The sequence below is a fragment of the Astatotilapia calliptera genome, chromosome 7, assembly GCF_964374335.1.
Source record: "Astatotilapia calliptera chromosome 7, fAstCal68.1, whole genome shotgun sequence".
NCBI lineage: Eukaryota > Metazoa > Chordata > Actinopteri > Cichliformes > Cichlidae > Astatotilapia > Astatotilapia calliptera.
In genome coordinates, this window is record NC_137428.1 from 62,595,602 (window position 1) to 62,613,811 (window position 18,210).

An 18,210-nucleotide genomic window follows, 5' to 3' on the forward strand; every position below is an offset into this window, starting at 1 on the left:
GTCTTATATAAACAGGCAGGGAGGAACACGCTCTCTTCCCCTGTTGCAGCTGTCTCGCTCTCTGCTGTTATGGTGCAGTGTTCATTTTCTGACTCTAAGAGCCACCCATGTCCCGGGCCACCTGAACCTGGGGCCGGACCTTCTCTCCAGGGGGGGTCCTCTGGTGAGAGAATGGAGGTTACACCCTTCAATGGTGGCTCAGATTTGGGATCTATTTGGCGAGGCGCAAATGGATCTTTTTGCTTCCAGGGTGAATGCTCACTGCCCCCTGTACTTCTCCATAATCGACCACGATGCACCCTTGGGCTTGGACGCGCTAGCGCACCAATGGCCAGACGTGCTCCTGTATGCATTTCCCCCAGTGGAAATGATATCTCCAATTCTGGAGAGGGTGCGTCGGCATTCCCTCTCTCTGATCCTGGTGGCCCCTTGGTGGCCCGCGAAGTCGTGGTATGCAGAAATAATCAGCCTGCTTGCAGCAAGTCCTTGGCAGCTTCCTCTCCGCAGGGATCTCCTCTCTCAGGCGGGGGGGGAAGTGTTTCATCCGCGCCCGGATCTGTGGCACCTTCATGCTTACCTGCTGAGAGGTTAAACTTGGTTGCTAAGGGTCTGCCGCCTAGTGTGGTAGCGACGATTCAGAGCGCCAGGGCCTCGTCTACTAGAGGCTTGTACGCTTACAAATGGCGAGCCTTCGAGCGATGGTGCCAGGACCGCCACACTCTCCCATTTCAGTGCTCTATTGTGGATGTTTTGACGTTCCTGCAGGAGCTGTTGGATAAAGGCCTTTCGTTTTCGACGATCAAGGTTTATTTAGCGGCTATATCTGCTTGTCATATCGGTTTTGACGGGGTGACACCAGGTGCGCATCCCCTCGCCGTGCGTTTTCTGAAAGGGGTTCGCCGGCTGAGGCCCGTGCTTAAGTCCAGTGTCCCGGCTTGGGACTTGTCTTTGGTGCTGGAGGCCCTTTGTGGCCCTCCGTTTGAACCCGTTGAGTCGGTAGATATGAAACTTCTTTCGTATAAGACCGCATTACTTCTCGCTTTGGCCTCGGCGAAGCGAGTGGGGGACCTTCATGCGCTGTCTGTGCATCCTGCCTGCACACAGTTTTCTCCTGATGGCCGCAAGGTCGTATTGCGTCCGAATGCCGCCTATCTTCCCAAGGTCATGCCTGCATCTTATAGTTCAATGGAGTTTGAGTTGCTGAGCTTTTGCTCCCCTCCTTTTGAATCTGAGGAGCAGAGGAGGGTGCATTCTCTTTGTCCGGTGCGTGCGCTACGCACCTACATTGAGCGCACTCGGGATGTGCGTTTGTGTGACCAGTTGTTTGTCTGCTTCGCTAATCCAAATAGAGGTAGAGCTCTGTCCAGACAGAGGCTGTCCCACTGGATTGTAGGGGCTATCTCGCTGGCATACAGCACCGGAGGTTTTGCGTTGCCCCACGGGGTGGGAGCTCATTCCACCAGGGGGATGGCGACCTCATGGGCTCTTTTTAGAGGGGTGCCTGTGGCTGATATTTGTGCAGCGGCTAATTGGGCGTCGCCGCACACTTTTGTGCGGTTTTATCGGTTGGACGTTACAGCCCCTTCGGTGGCTCATGCTGTCCTTTCTGCTGGGTCTACCACTCACTAAGGATGTGGTGGTCCCGTTCCGGTTCGGTGGCTGCTCTGCGGGGCGTGTATATAGGTCCCATACTTATGTGTTGTACCGAGTGAATCGACTGAAAGGGAACGATTAGTTATGTCTATAACTTCTGTTCCCTGAAGGAGAGGAACGAGGTACAACACAGGGTGGCCCCACTGAGCAGTTGGCTCGGTGAAGAGCGGCTATCGAACTGAGGGATGACGGTGATGGCAGCGGCTATATGTGCGGGCGGGGCCTTGCGCGTGTCATCACACGTCATCTGCCGTAAAGGCGTGAATAAAGGTTTCTTCAGCCAGGACACGCGAGGGCGTGATATCCCATACTTATGTGTTGTACCTCGTTCCTCTCCTTCAGGGAACAGAAGTTATAGACATAACTAATCGTTTTCTTATGAATTTAAAGAGAGTTGGAAATAAAAAAAATCTGACACTCACCACCTGAACTTGTCCATCTTCACCAATACGGTGAAACTGGACCTGCTGATTGGCCAATGTATAGTGCAAGGTTTGTTGAGTGGCAGTCTCAATGTGAGCCGTTTCTTCTGTGATTCCTTCCTCTAGATAAGAAAAGCAATAAGATTAGTGATGCACTCATGTACACAGTAAAAACAGGTGAGAAATAGCTTTCAATGGATTCCAGGATACATAACCAAATTCTAATAAGAAATTCTGGATCATCCTAGGCCATCCACAGAATATTACGGTTTTTAAAATGTATCAGACACTTAAATATACATTAAAGACTCCGGAGAATCATCAAACAGATTCATGGTGTAGCAGCCAAACTCAGGGTCTGGGGTTTGTTATCAGAACAGCAGTCTGAAAGCCTGACCAGACCTGGCCATCATCCCACGGAAATGCACAACAGCATCTACAGAGATGTCAAATAGATATCAGTACCCTCATCCAAAGTGGAGCCTGGCCGCAAAATAAAATATCACTTTCTCGTTTTCAATGTTTAAATATAAAGTAATAAAAGACCTATTTACAAGAAGTGACATTAATGAGAAAAGTAGTCGGATTGCTTTTTTAAGCATGAAAACAAAGAAATTTGCAACATGAGGAAGAACTCTTGCTTGGTAAATTTTGGACTCTATATGATAATTGATTATTAAATATTCCAGTTCTGATTTATGCAAAATGACTAATTTGTGTTTGTGATTTATGTTATTGGATGCATTTGCAACTAATATTTTGCATTGTACATTCTGGGGTGTTTGTGGCTCATAAAGGCGGGGCCTGACAACCCACACCTAATTTGTGCTCATGGGTTATTTGGGTTTCCCCTGCAGTCTTACATTTCTCTGGTCAGAGGTGAGAGGTTTTGACTCACAGGGAGGGAAGGACTGCAGGCATTGTGTGCAGATTACAACCATCTGCAGAAACTGCTTTTGGGTTCCGGTCTTGAAATAGCTTTCATGTAGCTGAAAATAACTAGCTAATAAATAGCTAAAATAAGATGAAGCAAAGTACTCTGTGTCTCTGTGGTTGTTGACTGTTTTCACTCCTGCCAAAAAGCAGTTTTAAAAAAAAACGTGGAAATTGATTTAATTCACCCTTTGCTGCAAATAAGGCTATCTATCCCAAACCATTATAATAGTAGTGTTTTTTTCAATTCTCAATTTTGGATTCCCAAATTTGCCTACTAATATTTGCTCCTGCAAAACACTGAAGTGGGATTCATGGTCCTATATAGTCATCCGTTTGCATTGCCCTTAACCAGTGCACTCGCTGGTTGATGGCATTGGCTGTTGTGATGGCAACCCCCAAACCACACGGTGGACATGATTTGGAGCAGTCAAGCTGAAGGGGCTATATGAGGCTTCATTAGTCTTTTGGACTCCAACCACTGCCGACAGGTACCGACAGGCCAAGGAGAGTGTGGCTCTGGCAGCAGCTGAAGCAAAAACTTCAGTAAGAGGGGAGTTTGATGAGGCCATGGAAGAAGTCTTTCAGTCGGCCTTGAATTGATTCTGGCAAACCATGAGGTGAGTCAAAAGGAGAAAACACTGCTCTATCGTTCCCTAGGAAAGTCTATGCCAGCGTACTAGAAAGGAGAGTCCATCAGTTAGTCAAACCTTGGATTCAGGAAGAACAAACCAGTTTTCCTCCTGGTCAAAGAACTCTTTATCCTTTGGAGGATATTGGAGGGTGTAAAGGATGCAAAGGAGTCTATAAGTCTATACGAGTTCTGGGTAGTGAGCAAAATAACAAGATCACAGATAAAAGTGACAAAAATAAAAGTTCCCCTAAAGAGTGGCTGGCCCCTTAGCCAGTCACTCAGGTTGAGAAGTTCAGTCACTTCAAATCAAATCAAATCAAATCACTTTTTATTGTCACATCACATGTGCAGGCACACTGGCACAGCACATGCGAGTGAAATTCTTGTGTGCGAGCCCCACAAGCAACACTTTGGACAGACTCAGAGTAAAGTACTCTACACACTGAAAGGATAGATCGAAACTCCAGTAGAGGTGGTTTAGGCATGTGATAAGTATGTCTACTCGCTGGAACAATGGGGTGATTACACCTCTTGGCTGGCCTAGGAAAGCCTTGAATGAACTGGAGGAGATGGCTGGGGAGAAGGAGACTGGGCTTCTCTGCTTAGACTGCTACCCCTGGTTGGATGGATGGATATAGAGATGCACTTTGTGCAGTCCTACAAAAAGTCAACATTGCCTGAATGCAATAACGCTAAGAGTAGGTAAAATGGTGATTAGTTAAAAAGCTGGATTGAACAGAAAAGAGAACGGAAGATTCACTTCCAAGAGAAAGACACACAAGAAAATCACAGATTAGAAAAAACAAAACAGAGACGATGTCCCCATTAGGAGTTTGGACACCGTTACAAAATGTAGCCAAGGACCTGCAAAATGTCTAGCATCTACATATTGCCATTCCAGGAACTTGGTGAAAATCCTGAATATTAGCAGGTGCAATTAATTTCAAACATTTTGAAAATAAGGTAGGTGTGCCCAAATGAACTATTTGATGTGATCTAAATAATAGCAACCACATAAAACGTGCCAAGCATCATCCAGAATCTGCATGGAGAATGTGCGTGGCACAAGACACAGAGGGTGGGTTTATTACTCACCAAATAAAAATGCATGCATATTTACAGAGAACAACTGGTTTAGTCCATCTGTTGACCCATCCTCAAACCAAACGTGACCTCATACTTTTGCTCAGACATACTGAGCAAAAGTATTTACAAATCGAGATTGTGTGACTGCAGAGCTCTTTTAAAGATGAATCCAGTGGTTTCACTTTCTGCTCCACTGACACTGACAAACAGAAAACTAGTTTTCTAACTGGCCTATAAATAAAAACAAAGAGTGTGCAACAGATGTCTCCTTCTGCTGCAGTTTACTTTTACAATTTTGCCTCTACTTTGATCAGAGAATAATTACAGAAAACTAGCTAAATTTATCTCCACATTAAGACAAATGAACGTGTACCAGTGATGTTAGAAACATTTATACTTATGTAACAAGCCTCTGGTAAAAAAACAAAACAACAACCTGTACTTTACCTGTGACTGTGTTGCGAGGTGTTCGTTTAGAGAAGCTCTTGACAGCCAGACTCTGACCACGTTGCTTGCGTCTCCAAGCAGTGCGACACTTTGAGTCAATGCTCTGCTTGATCCGGTACCAGTCTGATTCGGTGATGCCAAATTTGTGGAATAAGTGGCCTGTGGGAGCATGAAGAGGTCAATGTTACCTAAGGTTTAAATCAACAACCTAAAATTAGTGAAATATTCCTTACTTCATTTGTCTCGTTCAGTCTCTTTCAGTACTGATGGGAATAAAATATTTTGCTTTTAGCTTTGGTGACTTTCTATACACTTAAATATTAACACATTCAACTGGTGGCAAGAGCATGAGCAGATTGCTCATTACTTAAGGCTTAATTCTTAACATTTTTAGAAGAATACAGTCATATAGCTTATACTTTAAAAAAAACACATTAGGAATTTTTCAGATCCACATGCAGAAAGGGGGGGGGGGGGTAATAAATACCTAAATAAATAAAATCGCACTTGATCCAAAACATGTAATACTGCAGATTCATCCTGCTGAAATTGTGTGCTCGATGTGAACGGCACACCATATTCGTACACATTTTACACATCAGGTGTGTAAAAGCCCCTGATTTGCAATTGGTAGTTACTCTGTAGGTAAGGTAAATTGTCCTTTCTTTTTTGTTGTTCTCCTCTGAATGGGAACCATACATAGAACAAATAATGGCTCATACTTCAGTGACATCACTCTTCCTCATTAGCAAATGAACACACCCTGGAAATCCTCCCTATTTTAGATAACACTTTATATAGCTCAAAATGACTGAGCAAGTCTATAAACTTCTCAGAGAAGTGTTAACAGAGATCAGGGCAGAGGGTCATTTCCCCAAAGACTTTCGTAGAACGGGAGCCACATATATCGCCCCCTGGCAGCCCAAAGACAGAATGCAGGTTTAAGACACTGGGTTTGGTTTGACTTTTTCATTTTCCCAGAAGCAACATTTACCTTTTACACTCTCTTTGGCCTGAACAAATCTACATGTAACTACACACCCATGCTGTTGAGAGGAAATAGAGTCTGACCGGCCAAACTACAAGGCAGCAAAAAGGCATGATGGTGTGTGCTGTGGGGATACTTCTTTCTTACCTCAGCACAGCTGGCCAGTCATGGTGTGACTAGGTTGTGATTGTTGGATCTTTTTTGTTTTGCCTTGTCCAGACACTTACAGCAAAAGGTTACCAAGACATCCCTTAACCAAGTGGACAAGGTGTGGGAGGAGGGGATTTCTGACTATTTGACCATCTTACATGCAGTTCACAAAGAATATTAATTCTGCTTATGTCTACTTGCACCAATGGGGGATACAGTGGGTACATCAGAACTCTGGAGCATAGGTTACAGATAACTGAGACCCTTTTAACACTGTAAGAAGGGCCTATAGTTATATAAATAAATACACTACCAGTGTAACCCTGACTCCACTTAATCAAGAATCAAAGAGTTTTTTGCACTGAGAGTGACTCCATTAAGATCTTTCTACCAGACATGTGCTTGTCGTTTAGAGTCTGGTATGTTCTGAAATGTGTTGCACATTAATGCATGTGTGCAATGATGAATGGATGTTGTTGTAACCCGTCTTGGGAATACAGAGTGCAGTCTATTTTCTGTGTTTTACTCAGTGCCGCTTTGTACGAAATGCGGGATGAAACGTGGAAAGGTCTCAGAGAGTTCATTTATTACTTAAAATCAAAAACTGAAAAAGTCAAACCCTGCATGACAAATAGCATGTCAATCAGCTTGTCATGGAAGTATGTTCACTACCAGACCTACCACTGCTCTGTCAAAAACAAATAGTCCCCCAAAAATTACCAGTATTAGATGGTTATGTTATCAAGACTCACAGCGGATGCCGTAGATCATAAGTGGGTCCAGCTGCTTCTTTCCATGTTTGCCCTGCCCAGAGAGATTTGACATGGCCTGGACCTCACGGTGGAATAGGTAGTCCAGCAGCGTCAGCGCCATTTTCTCTGCTGTGCGACAGTTTGTGCTGATATGAAGCATATCAGCTGCAGATATTGGACAGCGAACTCGCATCTCTGGGTTGTTCTCATCTCCTAACCAGGTGCCGGCTGGATAATCATCTAAAGAACAGAGGAGGAACGGCTCTTCAAAGAGTTGCACAGATTGAGAAATATTTTACAGCAACAGCCACTGAGATAATTGATATAATATGACAGCACCCCCATGTGGCAGTAAAAAGGAAGTGAGTGAATTTGTGTAAAACTTAGTATAACTGTTATAAAAAAACAGAATATGTGGTTTGGTCACAGTGTATGCTAGCTATTAAGTAAACCACATGACCAATGCATTAGGCATATGGTAACATCTAACTTGCTGACTAACAGAAATTTTTATAATGGTAACCCAAAGTTGCAAATGAATGAATAATAGTTTGCCTTTGAAGGTAACCAAGAAATTCAGATCCAATAAAAATTATCCAACCAGCAAGCACAACAATGGGACAATGTGGACTTCGTTTAAGTTTGCATAGTTAACTATTTTCTCTTGGTTTCAGACAGAAAAACACAGTAATGCAACTCAAGGCATGAATAATGCCTAACAGCATCTGAGGCAGAAAAACAGGGAAATTAACACATCAGCACAGTTTGCCATCTATTTAATATGGAGATTAGCTGAAAGAGTCACGTTAGACACATTAAACAACTAAAAACTGAACAAAACATTCAAAATCAATTACTGAGAGGTCTAAAAATGTCAGGGGGTAATTTACTGCAAGTGACTTTTCCTTAGAGTTGATGCAGATGAACATGTTGAGCACTGTGTACTTTTAGTGCATAAGTGTTTTTGCTATTAGTGGGATTGCAGATGGGACATTGTTGAGGCTTGTTGCTGTGAAGTCGCCAAAGATCAGGAAGTCATTTTGAAAGAAAAAAAAAAAAGGCTGAAAAACCCCTAGCTTTTTCCCCCCCTGCCACAATCAGTAATGGTAGTGCTCACCATATGTGACTGTCACTTTCTACTGTAGAAAAATTGTGATACAGAAATTTTGAACACATGGCAGAACTAAGTTTGAAAATGAGTAACATGGGCATTAAAAACAACCTATGGCTCTATGTAAGTAATATACTTGTCCTTTTCTAATTTTAAGAAGAAACTAAAGATATGTGCCTTGCTGTGCCTCTTCACCAGCGTGGTCATACCTTCTGCATTGAGTGTGATGAGAGTGACATTTTGGCCTTTCTGTGCATTGCTTGATTGACCACCGTTGGAAACACAATCACTGGCCTCTGAGCCACTCTCCTGTTCCTCTTGACTCTCTTCTGGGCCAGGGACCTTTACTAGGATGGTGTTGTGTCGCCTCCTGGTCACTGTGCTGCAAAGAAACACAATGCATTGACAGATCTTGTTTGGCCAGAAAAACAAAATAGGTACACTCAGACTATTAGCTCAACTGAAAAATTGTTATAAGGCAGTAACTTGACATAACTTGTGTGGTGGTGTGTTTGGACAGATATAACATACAGTATAATAAGTGTGCCACTCACTTGCTAAGCAGGTTCTCCAGAGGAGTGTCTTCTGGACTTGAGGGCTTCGGCGGTTCACTGCTCACAATAACATTTGTTTGTGGGACAACACTGAGAGCAAAACAAATAGTTTTCATTTTCATTGAACTTTTAACCTGCCTGACTGACTGGTGGCCAATATGGCACCAACATTTAGAGCTTACCATCGCACTTTGTTCCAAGTCTGAGTGGCCCCTTGAGGGGATCCTGCAACCATAGGAACCTGAATGGGACTTCTGGCACATGGTGCCATGCTATCCAGTTTGCGTGCAAGGTTTTTGCATGCAGCATCCAGAGACTGTAGCTTTGACTCAATTCCCTCCAGCCGCTGGCTGATTGACCCAGTGAATGATACCAACAAGTTCTGAAAAAAATTCAAAAGCAAAATTAAGCTCTACCAACTACATATAAATGTATGACCAGTAAACAGTATATGGTTTATAAAGAGCTGCTACCTTAATAAGAGCGATATCTTGATTGCTATTGTTATTCTCCTGGCCGTTGCTTAATTTCCTTCTTTTCTTCTGAGACCTTTCTTCATCATCTTCATGATTGTCCATCATGTCTGCCATGAATCAAAGGAAAAGACACCCTCAAAACAACACACCAAACCATCCTGTTAGATTTTACTTCAAGAGTGAAGGTGTGCTTCTACACAGGAGAAAAGTACTAACTGTCTGCTTAATCCTAACCTTATATTATAAAAAGAGTCTAATGACCTTTTTTTTTTGCAAAGGAATCTTACCAGTACGATTTTCCTGGTTAAAGTCCTCCACTGTTATTTGCACAATTTCATTCAGCTCTTGTTCAGACATTGTTCACCGCTGAAATGCAGGAAGAACATGTTCAACTTAAAAAGACATTAAAATATTCATTTACTGATATGTTTATATAAATTAAAATATCTTTTTGCTGTCTGTTTCTATTTACACATTAGCAGTGGGCAATATGATTGTAGGGAATTTCTGTTTTCTTTGTATTATTGTATAGAATAGAATACAATAGAATAGAATAGAATAGTCCTTAATTGTCATTGTACATGTACATCGAAAATATGGGTGCTCCATGCCAACTGCGCAGGAATAAAATATAAATAATAAGACAACAGGAATAAATAGTAAAAAGGAGAGATAAACCAATTAGAGGAATATATACAAATATAAGAGAAAGGCACACATTGGAGAACAGAGTGCTTGGAAGTAGTTTAAAGGAATTGGTCTGAGTATAGAGTCCTTATGTGAGTGGCCTGAGTGATGAGAGTTACTCGGACAATGGTTCAGATTGGTGAGGTGCGGGGGGATAGTTTTTGTTAACAGTCTGAATAGCCCAGGAGAAGAAGCTGTTTGTGAATCCGGAGGTGTGGGACCTGATTCAACTGAGGCACGGACCAGAGGGCAGCAGGTCAAACAGGTTTCTCAGTAGTGGCCCCCTGCGTACCAAACATCCAGGCAGTAGGAGGGCACGCTCTCCACTGAAGAGTGGTAGAAGGCCAGCAGCAGGTTCTGGTTCAGGTTATTCTGCCTCAGGACACAGAGAAAGTGCAGCCACTCTTGGGCCTTCTTTACCAGGGCATTTGTGTTGTGGTCCAGGTGAGATCAGTGGACATAAAGTGCTGTGAGGCAACTGTTGTTGTGATATGGTACCATTTTAAATAACGCTCAATTGAATTGGATTGAAACTCTTTTGTGCCATGTAATAGTGCCGTGCAGAGATAAACCAACATTAGGTATATTAAAAAAAATCATGCACAGACACCTGTGGCTGCAGGAAGAATGCTACTGTGTGTGTATTTCCCTTCACTGTAAGCAGCAGTGAAGCTGCCTTTGACATTCTACTCACATTTTAGGCATAACAACAGCCCTGGGCACCTTCTTCAGTTTGAAGTCTATTTTCTTCTGTTTTGCATGCAAGAGAAGTATCGTGTATTGGACTCTTAAAGTAGCCAAAATGTAGGTAACCACAAAACAGTGGGTGAAGACAATGACCGAGGCCTGCAGCTGCAGCTGCATGCACACTGCTTCCACTAAATACACTAAATAACATGTGTAGCAGAGTGTGAGAAACAATTTAACTAAAGAGGCAGTGTTCTTCTCAAGACTGTTAAAACAGTACTGGAATAAACAACCCACTTTCTAAAGGTTTACGAACTGATGATTAGGTAATAATGCTACATAAATAACAACCATATTCCTTTAGTCTCAAAAGCTGACTTTGTGTTGGCTGCTAAAGAACTACTACCCCTGGCAGAGAAGAAATGCAAAACCAAAAAAAATGATTTGAGCATACAGTGTGCCTCAGCTTTTCAGATCAATCCATCATTTGAAACATTCAGTTACAATTTACTGGCAGGAGGGGAGGGATAGCTCAGTAGGTAGAGTGGTGGCCCCATGATCGGAAGGTCGGGGGTTCGATTCCCCTGAACAGCTACCCTGAGGTACCCCTGAGCAAGGTACCGTCCCTACACACTGCTCCCCGGGCGCCCAATGGCTGCCCACTGCTTCACTGAGTGAATGGGTTAAATGCAGAGAGCGATTTTCCCCACGGGGACCAATAAAGTACACTTTCTTCTTCTTTCTTCAGTGGTCAACATCCTCAAGTCAAGTATTCATGACAGGATTTCCGAAAAAGGCATTCGTGCCATTTATCTTTTACATGAAGTCTCAAGTTTTCATGACACATACTGTGCTTGTATCTGATGTTCTACAATTTATGCTCAAATACTTGGTTGGGTACGTTTGTGTGTGTGCAGTTAATCATTATTTTTGAAAAAATTAATATAATGTTATTAAAGTATTCGAATACCTTAGCAGTATTCGTGTTGTGTGCACCCCAAGGTTTACTTATGTAATCTCAAAGGTCCTCTTCCATTAAGTGTAGCTTTATATAATAACCACTATGTTATCAATAGTACAACAATAAAGGTTCTCTCCTTCAGTACAAATGTTTGACATGTTTAGTTAAGTTTTATCTTTTCTTGTCCTCACACAGGAACTCCATATTCTTAAACCAAGTACAACTCTGGGCTCTATAACAAAAGATAGATCTCTACAAAAATGCCTGTGTCCTGAGTAACACTTCAAAGTGGCAGTTACTACGACGGAATATTAGGAGCACATTAAAAGAAAAGCAATACTGTTGATCGTTTTAATAATAAAGTAGTGGAAACGTGGAGATCATCATTGTTGTGTCAAGACAAACTGCCATATTTTCTATACCTGTACAAAAATCCTTTGTTTAGATGAATTAGTGAAACAAATTAATTAGCCTTTCTGTGATACAACATACATCCTCTTCATTGGACAAGAGTGGAACCATCAACAACCTTGCATCTGTCCATTACCAGCCATTTAATTTTGTACAAACCCACTCTTCTTAATTTGTGTTTTTGTCTATCTGACCAGATGCATCTTTCTGCAGCATATTTTTGACTTATCACTTTATACTTATCAAGAGATGAGAAATCATATGCTTCCTTGTTACTAAAACCGATTCTGAAGTACGGTTTCCCTAACCCAGAGACTATGGCAACTGTGGCAGTTTGTTTTGTGTAATCGCCACATTTAATTTTTCTCCCCCTTATAATAGTATTTTGACTTTAATCTCAAAATGATCGATAATATTTTTTTCTTAATGTGGTCCTAATACTCATACATACTCATACAGTTAGGGTTACACTTTTAATAAGCTACCTTTACACAACAAATATATGACAAAGTAACTCCCACAAAACTGTCAAATTCAGTAACCCAAGAAAGATCTAGCACTTACACACTCCAAACTAATTTATTTTTGCAAGTTGCAGTAGAGTATTTGCAACTTCTGATCCGTGTATCAGTTCACTTGAATACATGTTATAAGTTGTCCTGTTTTGAGCCTTTATGTATTGCCAAATATTGAAAAAAAAAATCCTGTATAATTCATCGAATTTTAGCTGCTGCTTTTCATTTGTTGCATTGCTTTGTTTGCCTACTTTCAAGGTTTCCTTGGTCTTTGTGTCATAACTGCACAATTGCTTTAGTGATTTGCCTACATTTTGGAAACAAAATGTTGGAGCTGTAATGCAAATGCTAACACCAACACATTTTTAGCGCAGTTGTGGAACAAATTATTAAAAACAAAAGTATTACTCCAGAAATGCACAGCACCTCAATTAAAATGTGTGAGAGAAGGATCCATCTATTGTAAATACAAGGCTTATATCCTCATAACAGCCACGAATAAACTAACAATCATGTTGTGTGTATGAGAAATGATATCCAGAGTCATGATCTCGCAGCTTTGTCTTCCTGAGTCATTTCCTCGTTTCCCAAACATGGCAAAAAAGCATAGATGCATAAGGGAAAATTACAATAATCAAAGTATGACATTTTTATGTGGGCCCGTCTCTACGTAACTAACAAAAGCATGGATTGCAGCTTAAGAGTAATAGTTTGCGCCATTACTTTACATTTAAAAAAAGAATAATAAATGTGTGTTTTGTCCTTAAACTTACACAAAGGAAACTTTGTTACTGAAGACACACACCATTTATGTAAGAGGGTTTATTTGAATGCTATGCCCAACATAAAATGAGCGAAAATCAGTTTTAGAGTAGCTCAACTAAATTAAGCCCTATGTAAAACGGTCTGAAATTGCAAAAAGCTCCTGGCGCTTTTTTTAAAGCAGGCTACCGTTACCTGTGATAGTGGCTAGCTATAAGGAAACGCGGTCGTACACAGCTGTTTCAGGCTATTTTCTTTAGACTTTAGCTGCTTAGCCTAGATTACTACAGTTTAGCTTACAAATATAAAGAAATGGCACGGAGCTGGTACACGTCTACTAGCCAAACTAACGAGCTTTAGATTGGTTAGTTAACTGGGCGGGGGTCTGACGATGCTAAACACAGGCGAATAAACGGAGGAAAACTAACTTGGAGCATCTATTTGTTATGTATCTATGTAATGCGACTAGACATACGGTTCAAAACTACTGTACTTCAGATATTTTATTTATTTTTCATTAGTTAATTAGCGTCAGCAGAATCATAACTAGCACCTAATGTTAGCTGCCGCTACAAAATCGGATTTGAAAGCTTGCATGCTAACTTAAAGGAGACGCTATTTAAGCTAGCGTGGTAGTTAGCATGCTAGTTGGGCCTAAAGGCCTTTGGAGCGTAATGCAAAATTCGTTTAATGCTGAAGCAATCGCTAAATTAAATGTGATTTTGATGCAGCTTCTCTCCTCATTCTCGCACACAACACATGTACCGTGTAAGATTGGGTTATATTACCGTGTGAATGGTGAATTCTCGTGTTGTTTGTAGAGCTTCCGATAATGGCGTCGTTCCTCGCGAGAGATGAGACCTTGCCTTCGTGTGCTTCACACGGAGGTTTCCTCAACGCTCATTCAAGGGAGCTCAGTCTGCAGGAGACCGCTTGTCACCGCTGTAGACGCCACTCACAGACTGCACGATTGCTTCTTTTCAAGCTGTTTTATCTGAATCTGAAAAAAGCCGAGTTCCATTAAATTGTACAGTTTATTCGACTACTCATCATGATACCCCATGAAAATAAAGCACAGTATCTTAATACAACCTCTGTGGCAAGCACTGAGATTGGATAAAGGGATAACATGTTTGTTTAACCCTGTAATTTTTAAACGTCCACAAAACGTTTCTTACATCCATGGTAATCCAACTCCTCAGGATTGTTTGTTATCTTGATTTAATCCTAGTCTTTGTTTGCATCAGTAGGTAACTTATAGAGTATATATTACTGTATTTTACTATTTTGGTTTCCCAGTGATTGGAGTAAATGGGTTTATTTTCCTCTACATTGTTTGCCCTTTTATGTAGATGATTTGGCACAAGAAATTAAGCAGGCCACTAACTATTGTTCACAATGTAGATGACTCTGATGTTTATTTCTGAGACAGATAATCAGCAAAAATGATAAAATACAACAACAAAAACAAAGCAAATTCAGTTGAAACATTACAAAATTCAAGGTCAGCTGAAGCGCAAGTGTATTTTTATCAAGCGTTTTACATTTACTTGTTTGGTCTTCAGTGTACATATAAAGGTGTTTATTATATTCAAATAAACACGTTAACTATAGAGCAAGAATAATACGTGCAAAATGTTGCAGGATAGAGAAGAATAACTTATACAAACAATATATTTTATTTTATATATTAATATCATAGAAAATGCCAATATCTAGTATAGAGCATATTGCTTTGCACTAAAATGTAACTCTCTCAACAACTGTGGTGAAGAGGTGGTGAGTGCTACAAGTAAAAGCAGCAAATGACCAGCAGATGGAGCGACTGGCAGGCTCAGTCCATCTTTCAGCTAGGCAGGGATTTGACACACTGTTTTTAGACATTTTTCTGTTCCTCTGGGTGATACAAGAATAAGAAAATGCAGCAGATATTAGGTTATTACAACCACTATATTAAGTGTCTATTAACTCTCCACATAGCAGTGGTTGCACTTTTCATCATTAAGAGCTGTATAGGTAGAGCTAGATAGCATTGTTTAAAAGGACTCAGATCTGCAGATGAGGCTCAAGGTTCAGTTCATAGTGCGAATGGTGATGCAGAAGGGCTGTTCCTGGTTGGAATACATGTCTGTAAATAAAAATATTTTTAAAATAACATATTCTTATATGCACACCAGTGTGCTACCATGGGAGAATTTTCTGCCATACATCTCAGAATCAGAAAGGGTTTTATTGCCAAATGTTGAGCAGGTTTACAACATTAGGAAATTGCTGCGGTAATTAGTGCAAACATACTGTCATATAACGCTTAAATAGACATAAAAATAAGAATTAAAAGTGCTAAGTAGATAGATATATACATGAGTGCAGGTGGTGATCAGTGGCAAACATGGAATGATGCAGTGAACACAGTGTAGGGTCATGTGTTAGTGGTGGGAACAGTCATACGGTTATTGTTCATGAGTCCAACAGCAGAGGGGAAGAAACTGTTCTTATGGCGAGAGGTTCTGGTGCGACTGGACCCTCCTGCCTGAGGGGAGCAGGTCAAACAGACTGTGTCCAGGGTGAGAAGGGTCAGCTGTGATCCGAGCTGCACGCCCCAGTGTCCTGGAGGTGTACAGGTCCTGCAGAGATGGAAGTCTGCAGCCAATCACCTTCTCAGCAGAGCGCACAACACGCTGCAGTCTCTGTTTGTCCCTGATAGTGGCTCCAGCGTACCACACGGTGATGGAGGAGGTGAGGATGGACTCAATGATTGCAGTGTAGAATTGCATCATTGTCCGTGTTGGCAGGTTGAATTTCTTCAGCTGCCTCAGGAAGTACATCCTTCCTCCCACTCCCACTTCAGGTCCTGGGTGATGGTGGTACCCAGGAAGCGGAATGAGTCCACAGTGGTGATGAGGGTGTCAGTCAGGATGATGGGGGGGAGTGGGGCTGTGTGCTTCCTGAAGTTCACAATAATCTCCACTGTCTTCTGGGCATTCAGCACCAGGTTGTTGTGGCTGCACCAGGACAACAGACGTTCAACCTCCCTCCTGTAGGCAGACTCATCCCCGTCTGAGATGAGTCCAATAATGGTGGTGTCATCTGCAAACTTGATTAGCTTGACAGACTGATGGGTGGAGGTGCAGCAGTTAGTGTACAGGGAGAAGAGCAGAGGAGAAAGAACACAGCCCTGTGGGGAGCCGGTGCTGATGGTCCGGGAGTCCGAGACATTCTTTCCCAACCTCACATGCTGCTTCCTGTCCGTCAGGAAGTCAGTGATCCACCGGCAGATCGGATCAGGCACATTCATCTGGGAAAGCTTGCCTTGGGGAAAATCTCCTCTGATATGTCTAAAAAATACTTTCCTCATTCAACCTGGTAAGTTTAGATTCATATGCCTAGAAAAAGGTGTCAGTTTCCAGTGGTCACGATGAAAAATGTTAGATCTTTCATACTGCATACATGGCTCGCTCATTTCCTTTCCCTTTTCTTATTTTATTTTTAAATGTCTACTGTTTGTTTGTTTCTTATTTAATTTCTGGGTTATTTTATGAATATAATCCTTTGTTTGATTCATTGTTCGGGCCTCCTCGATTTTCCTCATCATGTCCTAGTCCATTTAGAGAATGACAACATTTCAGATTGTCATCCAGGGTTAGAAAGAGAACAGGAAACAGATTTAGTGTATGAGCAAGTACTCCTTTGTGTTGAAGTTGTCTCCAGTGATTACTATTATGAGTGTTGCTGCCAGAATGTTTATTGTTTAGCCTTCATTAAATGTGGAGACACTCACCCGTCTTTCTTAGAAAAAACAAGTGTCTTCTCAGCTGTGTCATTTTTTCCCTTTTTTCTTTTTTGGCCTTTCTTGTTTTCGGAGTAATCCTTGGTGGCGATATCTGTTGGGTGTAGGTATTTCAGAGCTCCGGCTGTTGAGGTTTAACCTTTCAAAATGCCTCTAATCCAGCAAGCGCTAGAAGATGGGAATATAAAGCTCAGTTTAGGCAGGATCAGGGGAAGTTTGTAGATTGTGGCCAAAAGGATTCAAATTATACTCGCCTGCATACATCAAGTGGCTAAGTGGCAGATGTCTAGTTAATGGTGTTTTGAATATGGCAGCATCTGAAGGAAGTGTTTGCTGGTATTAGATGAGTCTATATTAGATACAAACTGCAGGAATGATGACTTATGCTGCATTATTCCTAGAAACAAGTGATCAGAAACATCTCAGTCCTTTCTTCTGATTAACCTCGTATTGTGGTTTATCCTTTAGTTTAGCTTTTACTAAATAAATACAGGACTTTTTTTGAAACATGTGCTTTCATTCATAGTTTGACCTCACTGACATCCCTGAAAGTGAATGGCAGAGAATGGCACCAAAAAGGGCACTAGAGATATTATTTTATTAGTGGATATTATCACATGCTGTTCACCATTGTCTTGTTCATGTATATATGAAGACAGCATGACCACCAGTGTTAAACATTTTCTACAAGGGCGGCAATGCAGTTGGTTGCTCCCAAGATAGTGTGAGATGAATATCTGCTTTTAAGGTTATTATGAGAATGAGAACCTCTTGAATTCTTGAATTTCTGATCTTAAGCATACTACAGGACATGAATAGAATAGTAATGATCTTTAATAATAGGTATATAATAATAATAATATAATAATAATAATAATAATAATAATAATAATAATAATAATAATAATAATAATAATAATAATAATAATATGTTAATCTGCCTTTAGCAGACTGGTTCCTGCTATATATTAATGTGAAAAAAGGACAACTATGGAAAACATCCTGACTAAACATTCCCCTTCCACTCAAAAGTGGAAACTGCTTAAGGTGCAAGAAGATTAAAATTTCAGTTTTTGGAATTCAGGGTGGCATTTGATTGGTAAATAATAGAAATTTCTTTTTCCCTCACACAAATGGACGGCTAAATCAAAACTGACACCCCGTGTGAAGATGAAAAGTGCCAGTGAGTGAAAG

General features: G+C 41.2%; 1 protein-coding gene across 2 annotated transcripts in view; it reads right to left on the bottom strand.

Annotated features, from left to right (window-relative positions):
* Positions 1 to 14,193, bottom strand: part of banp (BTG3 associated nuclear protein) — a 40,356-nt gene extending 26,163 nt beyond the window's left edge. Inside the window, exons 1-9 of one of the 2 annotated variants that reach the window (XM_026176336.2) lie at positions 14,018 to 14,193; positions 9,494 to 9,572; positions 9,204 to 9,313; positions 8,913 to 9,112; positions 8,731 to 8,820; positions 8,386 to 8,558; positions 7,066 to 7,305; positions 5,176 to 5,334; positions 2,076 to 2,197 (exon numbers count right to left, since the gene is read on the bottom strand). In XM_026176336.2, coding sequence (XP_026032121.1) covers positions 2,076 to 2,197; positions 5,176 to 5,334; positions 7,066 to 7,305; positions 8,386 to 8,558; positions 8,731 to 8,820; positions 8,913 to 9,112; positions 9,204 to 9,313; positions 9,494 to 9,563 — 1,164 coding nt within the window. In that variant the 5' untranslated portion in view covers positions 9,564 to 9,572; positions 14,018 to 14,193. The remainder of the gene's footprint in view (positions 1 to 2,075; positions 2,198 to 5,175; positions 5,335 to 7,065; positions 7,306 to 8,385; positions 8,559 to 8,730; positions 8,821 to 8,912; positions 9,113 to 9,203; positions 9,314 to 9,493; positions 9,573 to 14,017) is intronic. The other variant, XM_080304833.1, reaches the window with a different exon arrangement.
* Positions 14,194 to 18,210: the final 4,017 nt, after the last annotated feature.